Source organism: Mobula hypostoma, chromosome 7 (assembly GCF_963921235.1).
Source record: "Mobula hypostoma chromosome 7, sMobHyp1.1, whole genome shotgun sequence".
Classification (NCBI taxonomy): Eukaryota; Metazoa; Chordata; class Chondrichthyes; order Myliobatiformes; family Myliobatidae; genus Mobula; species Mobula hypostoma.
Window position 1 is genome coordinate 80,023,725 of NC_086103.1, and position 16,543 is coordinate 80,040,267.

Here is a 16,543-nt window from a genome sequence, read left to right on the forward strand (position 1 = left end):
CATTTTATGCATTCCCATTTAGACTTCTTCCTTGCAAATCTTGGTGCTGTCAGCGACAAACACAGTGAAAGGCTTTACCAGGACATTGCGGTCACCGAGAAACAGTATCAGGGCAACTGGAATCCATCAATTCTAACTGATTATTGTTGGACACTTAAGTGAGAAGCCTCAGACATTGAGTATAAATGAAAATCACAAGCAAAATACCTTTAGCTTAGTTGAACTATTGCAAAGTGTCAGCACCACTATGCAATTAAACACATTACAGTATATTCAATAAGAGTTAATTTCTTGTTTCTTCAAATTCCTATATGATACAAGTAGTCTGAGATTTTATCTGTGTTCAGCTACAAGTGGTTTATCATAAACAAAAAAAAAATTCTGAGAAAGCAACATTTTTGAAAAAAATGTGTGGTTCATTGTAATTGTGAATTGAACAGTGAAGTATTCCTTCAGTAATGTTTTAAATTGGCAGCTGACACTACTTGTTTGCATTCTTGCTGATTGAGTGAAATCAGCCTTCTGAACCAGAGATATGATTGACATGACCAAGCCTTTGCATACATCGGTCTAAATAGCTTTAATCTTTTTTTGCTGTGTTATAGTCTTAGTTACTTTTGCCATTGACCCTCCCCTAATTCTTTAATGAGCCACTTGGGTGTTTGAAACATTTTAAAAACATTTTCAAAAATATTTACGTTTCATATTCAATGAATTGACATTTAATTTGTTACTTACATAAATATTACACACATAGAAGAAATTCACTCTTATGATAAATTATACAAAATGTGCCAGATTAGTCTTTGAGACAAAGTACATTCTTGCAACAGAATGAAGAATAGTGGGCTTAAAACCATTTCCAGTTGAAGAGTATAAGATTAAAACTTGCAGAAGTCAACTTTGTAATGATTTCTTACATTTCATCCATTGTACCCTGCCACGTAACAAAGTGCTGAATTCTTCCACCCCATCTGTTTCTGCCAGGTCCCAGATTGTTGAAATTACCTTCTACAGCCCTTTGCCTCATTTTCCAATGGTCAATTAGAATCTTATTACAATTCTAATGATCGGATTAGCTTCTGTCCAAAAACATATTGCTGTTTGATTTCCACTGTCTCTTGGTAATGATTTATAGCATAGATTATTCAGCCCATAGTTTCCAATGCCGACAATCAAATGTTCATTTGCACGAATTCTACACTAATCCCATATTTTCTCCTTGCATTCCGTTAAACTCACTTCAACTCTCCTGCCCCTTACCTCCACTGGAGCAACCGGGGGAATTCATGCACTCATAGAGGACCTGCAAACTTCTCACAGATAGCGCTGAAGGTCAATGTCAAACACAATTCTTTGGGTTATGTGGCTGCACCTCTACCTGCTGTGTGAGTGAGCTCACGGCTTTTTGCCTGTTCGATATGAATAGGTCATGGTTCAAGACTGTACTAGGTCAATGGATATAGAGGATTATTCAGGAAAAAAGGCTTCGTTGAGAGTCAAAGAACACTTTGTTACCATTGGGCATTTTCCTTTCTGACTCCAATCATTGGAGAGATTTCCTGTTGATGCCCATTGACTTCAGTTTTGACAGGGTTTCTTGATGCCACACTCGATCAAGTGCTGCCTTGGTGCTAAGGGGGTAGCTTTCGTATTGCCTCTGGAACTCCATTCTCCTGTCCATGTTTGGACAACAGCTGTACTGAAGTCTGGAACCAGCTGGATCTGCCAAAACCCAAATTGGGCATTAGTGAGCAAGTTATTGGTAAAAAGAACAGCTTGTAACAGCAACACTCTTCTGTACCTTGTTGATCATTGAAAGGAGAATGACAAGGTGGTCAGTGGCTAGATTTGATTTACTTAGCTTTTTATGGTCAGGATAACACTTTGAGGAAGCTGCTTGAACTGCAGCAACTCGAGAACAACGTGTCTGAAGTGCAGTTAATTGCAGAGGACATGGCTACCACTACTGTCATAGGGTCTGCTCCCAGAGCCTTTCATTTATCCAGTGCTCTTAACATCACACATAGTGCATTAAATTAGCCATTGGATGACTTGTTTTGCTGAAGATCTCAAGAGTCATCTCGGTGGCACTTTTCACTAAACATGGAGGCAAACACATCAACTTGTTTTCTGCACTCATTTCCGGTCTCTGCCATCACTGAGGATAGAGATATTCTTGTAATCTCATCATCCTTATAGCTATTTACTTGCAAACAACCTTTCTGAACCAGCGGAGTTTGACCCGATCTAGTGGCTGTGGGATTTAGAACTGTTTTTGCTGTTTATCACACACATAGTCAAAAGCTATAGCAGAGGCAGGTTGACAGCTCATGTTCAAGCTCCACGTCCAAAATCCCCTGTACACTTGTCAATGACTGACGGTTAGTGCTGGGTTTAATGTAAACAGTGGAATGAGGGAATTTCTGGGCCACAAGGTTAGAGTTCTGGTGGGGTAAGTATATATTAATGATTAGCCAGTTTGAGTTGCCAGATTGAAATCTTGGCACAGATCTTGGCACAAAATGTAAAGGACAGTGTCCTCTACTTCTACTCCACAGGGACAGTGAACTGGTTATTTCTAGCAATACTTTCAACAGCAAATGCTTCCTGGTGTCTTGTACAACATTCCTCCCTCAGTTAGTACCATCATAACTTGATTGTATCATCATTTATTTAGTGGTAGATGTCTGCTAAGAGAGAAAAAAAATAATTGCTTTATTTGTCACCATGGCAACAGCGGTTGGTCTTCAGAAATTATTTCATTGAACGTCACTTTGAGTAATCCTTTGGGATAACATCAATGCAATTCTCTTCTTATTAAAAAATCTATCAGGAGGTGAATATGGGAATAATAATTATGATGCACTGTATTTTCAAAGTAGTATCTGAAATGGATGCTTCTTGGTTTGCTCTATGTAGATGCCACTCTCATGAAGAGGAAATAATGCACAATGTTGGCAGAGTTAAAGTTTTAAAGAGATTACAAAACCTTACACACGTAAATATTTTTATCAAATACTGGAACAAATTAAGAATTCTGAAAATTAAAACATATATAATAGAAGATATAAAAGGATTTCTGTAAATAGATTTCATCCGCCATGACCACATGACATAGGAGTAGTATTAGGCTCTTTAGCTCATTGAATCTACTCTGCCATTCGATCATAGCTAATTTATTTCCCTTCTCAATCCCACTCTTCTGCCATCTGTAGCAATGAATTCCACAGAAATTTCTCCTCATCTGTGCTAAAGGGACATCCTTTTATTCTTAGGTTGTTGCCCTCTGGGCTTAGATTCCCCCATTTAGGGAAACATCCTCTCGACATCCACTGTATCTGTGCATTTCAGTATTTGGTAGGTTTCAACAGGATCTTCATTCTTCTAAATTCCAGTGAGTACAGACTCAGAGCTATCAATGCTCCTCATATATTAATCTTTTCATTCACAGGAACATTCTTGTAATCTGCTCTGGACCCTCTCTAATATGAGGATATTCTCTCTTCGATATGAGGCCCAAAGCAGCTTACAAAACTCTAGATGTGGTCTGATTAATGCTTCATAAAGCCACAGCATTACATCTTTGCTTTCTACTCTAGTCCTCTCAAAATGAATGCCAACAGTGCATTTGCCTTCTTTATCACCAGCTCATTCTGCACATTTCCCTTTAGGGGATCTCGCACTTGAACCTCCAAGTCTCTTTGCATTTCTGATTTCTAATTTTTCTCTCTGTTTAGAAAATACTCCACACCTTTATTTCTTCTACCAAAGTACATGACCTACACTTTTCTGCACTTCTTTGCCATTCTCCTAATCTGTTCAAGTCCTTTTGCAGACTCCCTACTTCCTCAAAACTTACTTCCCCTCCACCTATGATTTTATCATCTGCAAACGTGGCCACAGAGCCATCAGTACCCTTATCCAGATTATTAACATATAACATGAAAAGTAGAGGGCTCAAAGCTGATCCGCACAGAGCATCACTAGTCACCTGCAGCCAACCAGGAAAGGTTATTCCTACTCTTCACCCTCAGCCAATCTTCTATCCATGTCAACGTCTTTCCTGCAATGTCAGGGGCTCTTATCTTGTTTAGCAGCTTCATGTATGGCAGCTTGTCAAAGGCCTTCTGAAAATTCAAATGATTAACTTCTACTGACTGTCCTTTACTTATCCTGCCTGTTATTTCTTCAAAGAATTTCAACAGATTTGAAAGACAAGACTTTCCCTTAAGGAGACCATGCTGACTTTGTCCTATTTTATCAGGTGCTTCTATGTGCCTCAAAACCTCATCCTCAATAATGGACTCTAAGATTTTGCCAATCACTGAAGTCAGGCTAACTGGCTAACAAATTCCTGTCTTTTTTGTCCATCCTTTCTTAATGTATGGTGACATTTGTGATTTTCTAGTCCTCTGGAACCATTCCAGAGCCTAGTTACTTTTGAGAGATTAGTACTAATGCCTTCTCTGCTACATTCTTTCAGAACCCTAGCGTGTACTCCATCTGTTCCAGCTGACCTATTTACCTTCAGACTTATCCGTTTCACAAGCATCTTTTTCTTTGTAGTAATGACTACGTTCACTTCTGCTTCCTGACTCTTGAATTTCTGGTAAACTGCTGGTGTCCTCCACAGTGAAGACTGACACAAAATATTTATTCAGTTTGTCCACTATTGCTTTGTTTCTCATTACTACCTCTCCAGAGTTATAATCCAGTAGTCTGATATCTACTCTTGCCTCTCTTGTTTTATATATTTCTGAAAAATCCTTTGATTTTTTTTCTATTATTGGCTGGCTCACCTTCGTATTTTATATTTACTCTCCATATAACTTTTTTAGTTGCCTTCTGTTTGTTTTCAAAAATGTCCTAATTCTGTAGCTTGTCACTAAGTTTTGCTATATTATATGCCCTCTCTTTTTCTTTAATGCTGTCTCTGAATTCGCTTATTAGCCACAGTTACCTCATCCTCCCTTTTGAATGTTTCTTCTGCTTTGGGCTGAACTGATCCTGACCCTTCTGAATTACCTCCAGAGACTCCAGCCAATGCTGCTCTAACATCAACCCTGCTAAAGTCCCCTTTCAATTAATGTTGGCCAGCTCCTTTCTCATGCCTCTTTACTCAACCGTGATAGCAATACATCTGATTTTAGCTTCTTCCTCTCAAACTGCGGGAAGAATTCTATCATATTAATATCACTTCATCCTAAGTGTTCCTTTACCTTAAGTTCCCTAATCAAATCTTGTTCATTGCACAAGACCAATGCCTTTGAGTGAACAATCAGACAAAAGGGAGTGGATTTGGCTCAGCACATCACAGGTAAAACCCTCCCAACTATTAAGCGCATCTACATGAAAAATTGGCATAGAAAAGCAGCATCCATCACCAGAGATCCAAACATCTTCACCACACAGTCCATGCTCTTTTCTCACTACAGCCATCAGGTAGAAGTACAAGAGCCTCAGGACTCGCACCACCAGGTTCAAGAACAGTTACTACCCCTCAACCATCAGGCTCTTAAACAAAAGTTGATAACTACACTCATTTTATTTCTGGTGTTCCTACAATCAGTGTTATCACTTTAAGAACTATTTATCTTGTTATTTCATACTCTTGTTATTTATTGCTATTTATTTATATCTGCATTTGCACAGTTTGTTGTTCATTGATCCTGTTTACAGTTACTGTTCTATAGATTTGCTAAGTATACCCACAGAAAAAAGAACCTCAGGGTTGTATGTGGTGACACTCATGTACTCTGATTATAAATTTTACTTCGAACTTTTTGAATTTTGAAATCCGCTTCTCCCACTTTGACCCACATATTTAGCTCTCCAATCTCATTAAGCTTATGCCAATTTGCATCAGTCTCAGGCAACAATTGAGCGATTATTACCTTTTTAGTTCTGCATTTTAACTTAGGGCCTGGCTGATCAAGTTCCCTCAGCACACCCTGTTTTCTTATTTTCCTACATTGTTGGTATCTGCATGGACCATCTTATGCCTCCTGCTCCAAATTCCTCCACAGTTCAGAGAAATTGTCCTGAACTGGGCCCCAGGCAGAAAACACAGTCTTCAGAATTCTCAATTCTTGTGACAGAGAATTGTGTCTATCCCCTGACTATACTATCCCCAATTACAACCACGTTTCTCTTCTCCCTGTGCTCTTGAATTTCTAACTGAAACACAGTGCCACAGTTTGTTTACTCATCCTTCCTACAGCATACTCTCATCTTCATAGGCAGCAATCTCAGACCTTTTCAGCAAGCATAAGGCCCAAGACTCCTCCAGCACTACCTCTTGGACCCTCCTATCTGCTTCACTGACTTATTTTGGAAAAGTTAATTCAATGTGTATGACTGTCTTCTGAAACAGTGTCCAGGTAATTCTCCCTGATGCTTCACAGTGCTTGAAGCTCAGATTCCAGGTTATGAACTTTGAAGATTAATTCCTTAAACAGCCAACACTTGCTGCAGATGTGGCCACTCATAACCACAAAGGGCTCACCAACTCTCACCTCATTTAGTTATAACACTGCACTCTATCCTACATCTCTACTTCATTAAATTAGTTGTAATATCTTTTTAGTTAACTTCTATATGTAAACTTACCTGTTCTTACTCACTGCTTATCTGTGCTTCTTTCTTAAAGCCTCACAAGCCAAAACATCAGACCATAAACTCCAGAGCAACCAGACCTCAGTCTCCTATGGAGATTTACTCACAAAGTGGAACTCCAAAATGGCCTCTGCACCTTGGCCTCCACCTTTTCTTGCCAAAATCATTGATGCCTCAGTTGCCCACCTCTAACTGTGTTCACTCCAACAATGACCCCTCCACTTAAGTGTAACATCTTTGTATCAGCACTTGTCAATTGCCCAATACCTCAATTGATCTCAAAATCTGCAGAAAGTCCCGACAGACCCCGTTTGATTCTTTTTAAAAATCTGGCATTACTGAGGACAAGTAACTTCTTCCATGCTCTCAAACTTAGCAGGAAGTCCCCAGACGTCCTGCTTGCCTTTTGAAACCCAGAGTAGGAATTTTTTACACATGAGCATAAATTGTTAGATTGCTAAAGACTGCACATAAATATTTTCTGGAGTTCAAGTGAGGGAATGGAGTAAACATAGAAACATAGAAAATAGGTGCAGGAGTAGGCCATTCGGCCCTTCGAGCCTGCACCGCCATTCAGTATGATCATGGCTGATCATCCAACTCAGAACCCTATACCTGCCTACTCTCCATACCCCCGATCCCTTTAGCCACAAGGGCCTTATCCAATTCCCTCTTAAATATAGCCAATGAACTGGCCTCAACTGTTTCCTGTGGCAGAGAATTCCACAGATTCACCACTCTCTGTGTGAAGAAGTTTTTCCTCATCTCGGTCCTAACAGGCTTCCCCTTTATCCTCAAACTGTGACCCCTCGTTCTGGACTTCCCCAACATCGGGAACAATCTTCCTGCATCTAGCCTGTCCAATCCCTTTAGAATTTTGTACGTTTCAATCAGATCCCCCCTCAATCTTCTAAATTCCAGACATTATAAGCCTAGTCGATCCAGTCTTTCATCATATGAAAGTCCTGCCATCCCAGGAATCAATCTGGTGAACCTTCTTTGTACTCCTCTATGGCAAGAATGTCTTTCCTCAGATTAGGGGACCAAAACTGCACACAATACTCTAGGTGTGGTCTCACCAAGGCCTTGTACAACTGCAGTAGTACCTCCCTGCTCCTGTACTCGAACCCTCTTGCTATGAATGCCAGCATACCATTTGCCTTTTTCACCGCCTGCTGTACCTGCGTGCCCACTTTCAATGACTGGTGTACAATGACACCCAGGTCTCGTTGCACCTCCCCTTTTCCTAATCGGCCACCATTCAGATAATAATCTTTTTCCCTGTTCTTGCCACCAAAGTGGATAACCCCACATTTATCCATATTAAATTGTATCTACTATGAATTTGCCCACTCACCTAACCTATCCAAGTCACCCTGCATCCTCTTAGCATCCTCCTCACAGTTAACACTGCCATCCAGCTTCGTGTCATCCGCAAACTTGGAGATGCTGCATTTAATTCCCTCAACTAAGTCTACAATATATATTGTAAACGACTGAGGTCCCAGCACTGAGCCTTGCGGTACCCCACTAGTCACCGCCTGCCATTCTGAAAAGGTCCCGTTTATTCCCAATCTTTGCTTCCTGTCTGCTAACCAATTCTCCACCCACACCAATACCTTACCCCCAATACCGTGTGCTTTAAGTTTGCACACTAATCTCCTGTGTGGGACCTTGTCAAAAGCCTTTTGAAAATCCAAATATACCACATCCACTGGTTCTCCCCTATCCACTCTACTAGTTACATCCTCAATAAAGAGTAATGTGACAATGAACTGATAATTCAATAATTGTTCCATTTATAATGCCATATAATTGTTCCATCATCAGATATGCCCACCATTGGGATAATGCATTGGGCAGGAGGTACAGAAGCCCAAAGGCTCATACTATCAGGTTCAAGAACAGCTACTTCCTTTCAACCGTTCAGTTCTTGAGCCATCCAGCACAACTCTTAGCTTAGCAATACCACGATTACTTTGATCACTTTATAATAATTGTGTCCTTGCCCGTAAAAATGTGTATTTATGTAATTTAAGTTCCGCTTGTGAATGCTGATTATATGATGCTATGTGCCTGTGTCACCACTGCAAGGTTTTCATTGCACCTCAGCATATTCGGTAGGTAAATATTCACAGGGCAATAAATTTGACTTAGACTTGATTACTGCTGGCTCCATTTATAATCTTTCAAACAAAAGCCATGTTGATAATGGAAATTTTAATTGTTCAATAACCTTATTAGGTAATACTCACAGAAAGCCATGTCCCTTACATGATCTCTAGTGATGGCTGAACATACTAAACTAAAAGATGCTATCAATTAACAAGTGGTGTTGTAAACACATTAAAGGACTCTTTACTGTGGGTGAGCAACCCACAGGGGGAAATAAGATGTGAAACTTCTGCATCGAATCCTGGACCAGGTGTTTTGCGTCCTTGTCCATGTAGGAGAGAAGGCATGAATCTGGGTAGTTAGCTGCATATACGATTGGATATGTTGGCTGAATCTGATGCTTCCGAAGTACCAAGAACTGAGAATGTAAATGAGAGGTGCGTGGCCAAAGGGAGTAAGGTAATGCGATCTTAAACCTGCATTGGATAAGGAAATTTAAAAAGTATAACAAGGTGTAATTTGGAGTAGCATTTATAAAGTAAATCTTAATAAGGATCTATTTGTGTGTATTTGCTGAGGAATCAGCCTGCAAAGATTTTTTTTCGAGACTTTTTATTTCAAATAAATTTAGTAACCAGTAAGCGCATTTATTTGACTTTGGGATGACATGAGCCCAATATAACTGATGGCTTTGCAGCTAAGTTTGCAGACGATATGAAGATAGGTGGAGGGGTAGATAGTGTTGAGGAAGCAAGGAGGCTACAGGAGGACGGGGAGATGGGGAGGATGGGCAAATAATTGGCAAATAGAATACATTGTCAGGATGTGTATGATCATGCACTTTGGCAGGAAAGGAAAGTATAGAGTATTTTCAAAATTAGGAGAAAATTCAGAAGTTCCAGGTGCAAAGAGACTTAGGAGACCTCGTGCAGGATTCACTACAGGTTAATTTGCAAATTGAAACGGTGCTGAAGAAGGCAAATGCAATGTTAGTATTCATTTCGAGATGACCAGTATATAAAAGCAAGGATGTAATGCTGAGGCATTACAAGGCACTGGTAAGACCTTACTTGGTGTACTGTGAGCCCCTTACTGAAGAAATGATGTGCTGACTTTGCAGAAGGTTGAGAGGAGGTTCACGAGAATGATTCTGGGAATGAAAGGGCAATGGAAGAGTGAGGAGGGATCTTATTGAAACCTATCCAATGTGTACAGGATGTTTCCTATGGTGGAGGAGTCTGGGACCAGAGAGCACAGTCTCAGAATTAGGGCGTCCACTTAGAACGGAGGTGAGGATGAACTTCTTTAGCCAGAGGGTGGTGAATCTGTGGAATTCGTTACCACAGTCGGTTTTGGAGGCCAAATCATTAGGAATGTTTAAGGCGGAGAACGTTAGGTTCTTGACTAGTCAGTGCGTGGAAGATTACGGGGAGAAGGCGGGAGAATGGGTTTGAGAAGGAAATGGATCAGCCCTGTTGAAATTGCGGAGAAGACTCGATGAGCCGAATGGCCTACTTCTGCTCCTCTGTCTTAAGGTCTATGGCCTTATAACTTTGGGAACTGAAATCGTAGAAAACCACACAAGTTCTGCACCGACCCCGGACCTGCAGGGTTGAACAGGTGGCGACCTATCGATTTAATGGTACTAAGGTTTGCAGGTTCGAGGTCAGGGAATATCCGGTAGCGGCGTTCATCACCAGACCGAACGGGACAAGAGGCAACTTACCACGGCAAGGTCTCCGACGGAGAGACGCTGTGAGCTTAAACCTTCGGGGGTCTCGAAGTCATGCATCGTAGAATTCATTCAACAAGCCTCTCTGTAGGCAGATAGCCCATTGATGGGTACTGTACTGCAGGGTGTGAGCAGGGATCTGGACATTTCACTGTTGGGGAAACAGGACACAGCAATTGATCCACTATCAGCTCCAACCTTCCTTCACACGGCTGCTCAGTCCGAAATATCGTTTTTTACAAAGTGAAACAACTTACAGTTAACAGAACTGCTGAGTTTCCCAGCATTAACACTTGTGGTCAATGTTTTATTTTTCTTATAGTTTCACAGTTGTATATACTGAGACCGAGCTTTACTCACTTACCCCCTTCCTATCCGACCGCTATTTTAAGTCGCAGCCTATTTTTGGGTATCATTTATCACTTGCACGAACGGTGCTTCCCAGAAGCACAAAGTGCCATTTTTAACTGCACTGGAAAACGCCGTCCCGTGCGTCCGCCGGTCTCCGCTTTCAGCCTGCGGACCGCTATGTGTCTAAGTTCAGCTTAGTAACATCCAAGCTAATGCACTGTTTTATCTAGCACCGTCCCGCTCTGCAGACGAGCCTTAGCTTCTCCCAGGACCCCTCTATTCTCCCACGCTTCGACTTCCGTTTGTCCCAAACCTCCATCACCGCCGTCCCGTGCTGCGCGACAGGTCCTGAGCGTCTCTCTCCATCGTGAGTATTTCACATCATTTCACTGATAATAAATCTCATTCCTATATTTAGTTATCGCCGCTAATGCCGAAACGCCAAATTCACGGAGTTCAGAATCCATGCTGCTTTGAGCTTACAAAGCCTATTGGGTCACCTTCACCTGCATCCAGCCTCTGGAACTCTTGGTCCCAGATCCTATCCCTATTTCCAACGCCAATCTTCATCTCATTCAACGGAACTGAACCCTGCGCTCCCTCTACTTTATCCCCCATTAAAATGTGTCTCTTTCCATTCTCTCTTCCAGCCCTAAACAAAACAGGCATGTTCGGTTTGTGTTCTTGGATAATTCCCTATTTGAGATGCATTAGATTACTGACTGGACGAAAGCCACTGTCAGAATTCCAGTTGTTATATCCTTCCCTTGCGATGGCGTACAAATTGTTACCAAATACATTTTCCAGATGTATTTGAACAGAATCGGCTGCCGAGGAAATCGTGCATTCAATGGTGCATCCGCCTGGAGTTTGATCTAAAGAAAGACTTTTGTATAGAGCAGCACTGTCTTTTTTTTAGATATCATGGAAAGTGCAACCTTTCTTGTTCCAAGGATCATTTCAGATAATCTAAGGAAATGGGTCAGAAACACAAACACTTAATATATGTATAAGGGAATGTCAATGTACTGAGTCTTTAACCAAAGCTCCCGCCCGAGCGAGATGAATTAATCTTGCCGCGTTTTGCTTTGTATCAGAGCTGGTCTCTTTCCTTTTCCCACACTGTCATTTTTAATAGATATATCACGGAGAGACTTCGCACTTCCTTTCGCGAGAGTAACAGTTCAAATGCAATGTCCACTTTTAAATATTGCATGAGCTGCAAGATATTTAGTAAATTAAAGGAGCCCTAATCTACTTCACGGACTGCAGCGGATTTACCGCAGCGTCACACCCATTTCCCGTCCCAGGCTTCAAATCGCAGACCAAGCTTTCGGCATGCCGACTATTCCGAATTAAAGTCGGGGTCCAGAAGAAGAGTGGGCGTTGGCCCTTGAGCAATTAAAGTGGTGCCAAATGTTTGCGGTATAGATTTTCTACAAGCAAGACAAAACAAAGCTGGGGGGTGGGAGGACTTCGTGATATAATACCAGGCATCTCTCACTGTCCGGCTGAACTTCGGGTGTGAGCCGGAATCTGAAGACACTTGCCCCGGCGAACTCGCCCTCTGATTACACTTTGTGTTGAAGAATTGCGACAGCCCAGTGTTTTACAGAACTCGAACGCTGATTGGCTGGGCGGCTGGTCGACGTCAGTGTCTGGGAGCTTTGTAAAGGTTGAGGGGAATACACTTAAGAGAGTTCGCCCTGGTGTTCTTGGCGCGCAGCGCAGGTCGCGCTCCCAACGCCAAGTACAAGTTCTCAGAGACACAGTTCGGAATTGCTTGCTTCAGCCGCGTTGGCTCGGAAGGAGCATCGATGATCATTCTCGCTCGAGCTGAGACTGCAAGTGTGGAAGCGACTAAAGAGATGGTCCTAAATTATAAGGGTTGATCGGCGAGTCCCGAGTGCACTTTGGTCAAGCGGCAAGCCTGCAAGTTCGGGGCTGAGAATGTGATCGCGATGGAGCACTGCGACCAGCCTAACCAGAACCGATCCGTAGGGGCAAATGGAACCAATTCGGCCTTTCATTACACCCCAGTGGCCACCGCCCTGGTCAGTTTGGTGGTCACCTTCATCATCTTCCTCACCATCGTAGGCAACACCCTGGTGGTGGTGGCCGTTTTCACCAGCAGGTCCCTGCGGCCAGCTCAGAACCTGTTCTTGGTCTCACTTGCCTCGGCTGATATCCTGGTGGCCGCCCTAGTTATCCCATTCTCCCTGGCCAAAGAAGTGATGGGCTATTGGTATTTCGGGAGCGTTTGGTGCGGGATCTATCTGGCTCTTGATGTGCTCTTCTGCACCTCGTCCATTGTCCACCTGTGTGCAATCAGTTTGGACAGATACTGGTCAGTGACCCGAGCAGTCGAATATAATCTAAAGAGGACACCCAAACGAATTAAGTGCATGATTGGCATTGTGTGGCTAATATCAGCAATCATCTCTTTCCCGCCTTTGGTTAAAATGGACACTCATCGTAGCAAGCTGGGATGCTGTGAACTCAATGATGATACCTGGTACATCCTCTCATCTTCCATAGTGTCTTTCTTTGCTCCGTGTGTTATCATGATTTTGGTCTACTTCAGAATCTACAGGGTGGCTAAGCAGAGGACGTCCGTGGTGTCGGTGGCCAAGAACGGAGTGGACACGGTGTCTTCCCAAACTGAGGCTAGTTTCGCAGCCAAAGGGAAATCTGACCCGGAGAGCCCCAGCAGCCAGAGTTCCTGTAGCAACCAGAGGCAGAAGGAGCTGGAGGACATCGACCTGGAGGAGAGCTTCTCCTCAGAAAGCAAGGCAAAAAACTCCCGGGGGTTCAACCAAAAGAAACTACAACCTCCCGGTCACTGCCCCGCGGCGCAGCAAAACCGTTTGTCTTGGAGCAACAACCAAGCCTCGCAGCTTTTCGAGCAGAGAAAAGCGCACGTCTCAACCCTAACCAAAAGCAAAATCGCCCAGCTGCGGGAAAAGCGCTTCACCTTCGTGCTGGCCGTGGTGATGGGAGTCTTTGTGGTTTGTTGGTTTCCATTTTTCTTCACTTACAGCCTGGTGGCGATATGTGGAGAGAAATGCTCCATCCCCGACCCCCTCTTCAACTTTTTCTTCTGGATCGGTTACTGCAACAGTGCTCTGAACCCAATCATCTACACAATCTTCAACAGGGACTTCAGGAAGGCCTTCAAGAAAATACTTTTTAAAATGAACAAGCGTGCTTTGTAACTGTATGTAAATTGGAAGTCTTGTTTTAATGTATGCGGCTGTTGTAATATGTTGCTGCCTATATTTAAGAGTCTAAAGTTAATGCAAAAAGAAAATAAACGTCACTAAAAGATAAATCTGTTCTGAAAATCTCCATTGGATTTTCTTTCTTCTGAGAAAGACGGCAAAATAGAGGCATTATTTAAAATTGTCTAATAGAAAAGCTAACATTAAAGACTTATTGCGCGATTTATTTATAAAATAAACTGGTTAAGGTTGGGCAGATGTCATGGAAACGGCCGGAGGCACCTTACTCAATGTGGTAGTAACATTTGGAGATTGGGGTTAAAACATAGAAAATATAGAAAACCTACAGCACAATACAGGCCCTTCGGCCCACAATGCTGTGCCGAACATGTAGTTACTTTAGAAATTACCTCGGGTTACCCGTAGCCCTCTGTTTTTCTAAGCTCCATGTACCTATCCAGGAGTCTCTTAAAAGACCCTATCATATCCGCCTCCACCACCATCGCCGGCAGCCCATTCCACACACTCACCACTCTCTGAGTAAAAAAACTTACCGCTGACATCTCCGCTGTACCTACTTCCAAGCACCTTAAAACTGTGACCTCTCGTGCTAGCCATTTCAGCCCTGGGAAGAAGCTTCTGACTATCCACACAATCAATGCCTCTCATCATTACACGTTGTATCATTAGATGTGTACTTGAATGGAGAGCAAGCAATATGACACCTTTAGATGGCATTTGAGGTTCATTCACGCATTATACAGTGAAATGCCATTTAATTCCGGATAAACAAGTTCTCTCAACGTGATGTTTATTCTTGCCGGATATTCGAGGAAAGTGTAGAACCGGAATGAACCAGACTGCTCGGAATCGGCATTTGCGATGAAATGGATTTACAGGGTTTTAGGCTCAGTCATGCCCCTTATAAAACAGATAAAACTCAATTCGTCGAATGGAATCAATGTGTATGTTTTTTTAAAAATTGTGTGTAATTGGTCTCTGAAGTCATTTACAAGGGACACGCAATAAAAAAAATCATTTTTTTGTTTAAAATTTTAGGATAAACAGAAATCACCACACCAATTACTATCTTGTACAATATTGTCCAGATATTTTAATATTGTCTTTTTTACGCTTTGAGATCTCGGGTTAAAGACTTTTAAAAAATGATTATTTCATACAAATGCAATACCATCGCAGAGCAAGTTTCTAAATTGCAAACGGTCCTGCAGTAGTTACAAGTCCGATTACCATTCACTTTCTTACGACAATGTGAACCTCAATGTGAACACGTTTTGGGGAATAACTTTTAACATCTGCGTTATAAGTGAAACTAACAGTGGGGTAGAGGTAGATTTGCACACACTGAGTCTCATTAGGTTCCTATTCCACTCGATGACTCTGGGGTATGGAGCTTACTGATTCTTATTAGACCACAATTCCACACACTCAATCTCATCGGGGTACAGGCCCTATAAACATATTCATATGGGGATTTATTCGATTCTCTTTGTAGGTATAATGCAATCTAATAACGTTAAGAAAGATAGAGTCATAACATCACATCTGTCTAGGGAACACAAAAATATCTGCACTATAGCAAAGTGAATTAATTATATCCAAGTTATACTGCAATTACAGCAGAATTTATAAATAAACTGTGATTGCTGTTAACAATGTCCCAAATAAGAACCTGCTTTCTGGAGTAAAAGGGTGAAAAATCCTTATATCATAACTTGATTAAAAAATCACAATATTGTCATTGAAAGTAGTATAATCTTCAGCTTTTATAGATTTTCATTTTTGCTTATTCCTTAACTTTAAGTTGTCATGAACTGCTAATTATCATAGCTTCTTCAGAATCAGTTTTACCATCTGCAGCCTTGCAAGGGAACCATTTGATGAACATGATAACTTAGCTTTGATGACTACAATAACTTACTTTTCTCCTGAGCTCTAGTATATCAGTGCTTTGAATCTCATTGAATACAATACTGTGCATATTGATGTTTCACCTTCCATTTGCAATAAAAGGTTCTAATCTGAAGAGAACAAAACTGTCAATTCAGTAAATCTCCCCACAGTACTACACACTTCCACTAAAAACAGGACAATTCCTTCCACACACTCTTTCTCAAGGAACTCATTTGTAAAACCAAAATAAAGTATTCGGCTACATAAATATCCAAAATAAATTCAAAATGAATTAAGGTGAAATATTGTTACTCCGAGACTGGTAGGAATGTGTAATGAGGAAGGTCTGAAATCAATAAAGCTGATTCATTGAAGAGGAAGTTAGGAAACAACAGAAGGAACAACAAGTTTAAAGAAATGTTAAAGTGGGATTAAGCACTGTGTAGTTCATGTACACATAACTACCAGTTTAAACATTTCAGTTCACTTTTGTGCACAGAATGATCATAAATATGATGCAGAATACTAAAAACACTCCTGGAGTTTAGAAACAGTATGACACAAATCCAGTTAATCCTCCAAAAATAAAATA

The 16,543-nt window shown here is 41.6% G+C and overlaps 1 protein-coding gene and 1 long non-coding RNA gene across 2 annotated transcripts; one reads left to right on the top strand and one right to left on the bottom strand.

Moving 5' to 3' along the window:
- Positions 1–951: 951 nt before the first annotated feature.
- On the bottom strand, positions 952–11,187 carry LOC134348968 (uncharacterized). Its single transcript, XR_010018542.1, has 3 exons — positions 10,830–11,187; positions 10,460–10,616; positions 952–1,725 (listed from the first exon to the last, which is right to left on the bottom strand). It is a non-coding gene; the product is annotated as an uncharacterized LOC134348968 (long non-coding RNA).
- A 1,339-nt stretch (positions 11,188–12,526) lies between these two features.
- On the top strand, positions 12,527–16,267 carry LOC134348967 (alpha-2Db adrenergic receptor-like). The gene has a single exon (XM_063052779.1). The coding sequence runs from the start codon at positions 12,778–12,780 to the stop codon at positions 14,029–14,031; it is 1,254 nt and encodes a 417-aa protein (XP_062908849.1). The 5' UTR covers positions 12,527–12,777; the 3' UTR covers positions 14,032–16,267.
- The last annotated feature ends 276 nt before the right edge of the window (positions 16,268–16,543 follow it).

Excerpts from the sequence above, each read along its gene's own strand:
- LOC134348967 (XM_063052779.1), top strand. The coding sequence starts at position 12,778 with ATGGAGCACTGCGACCAGCCTAACCAGAACCGATCCGTAGGGGCAAAT.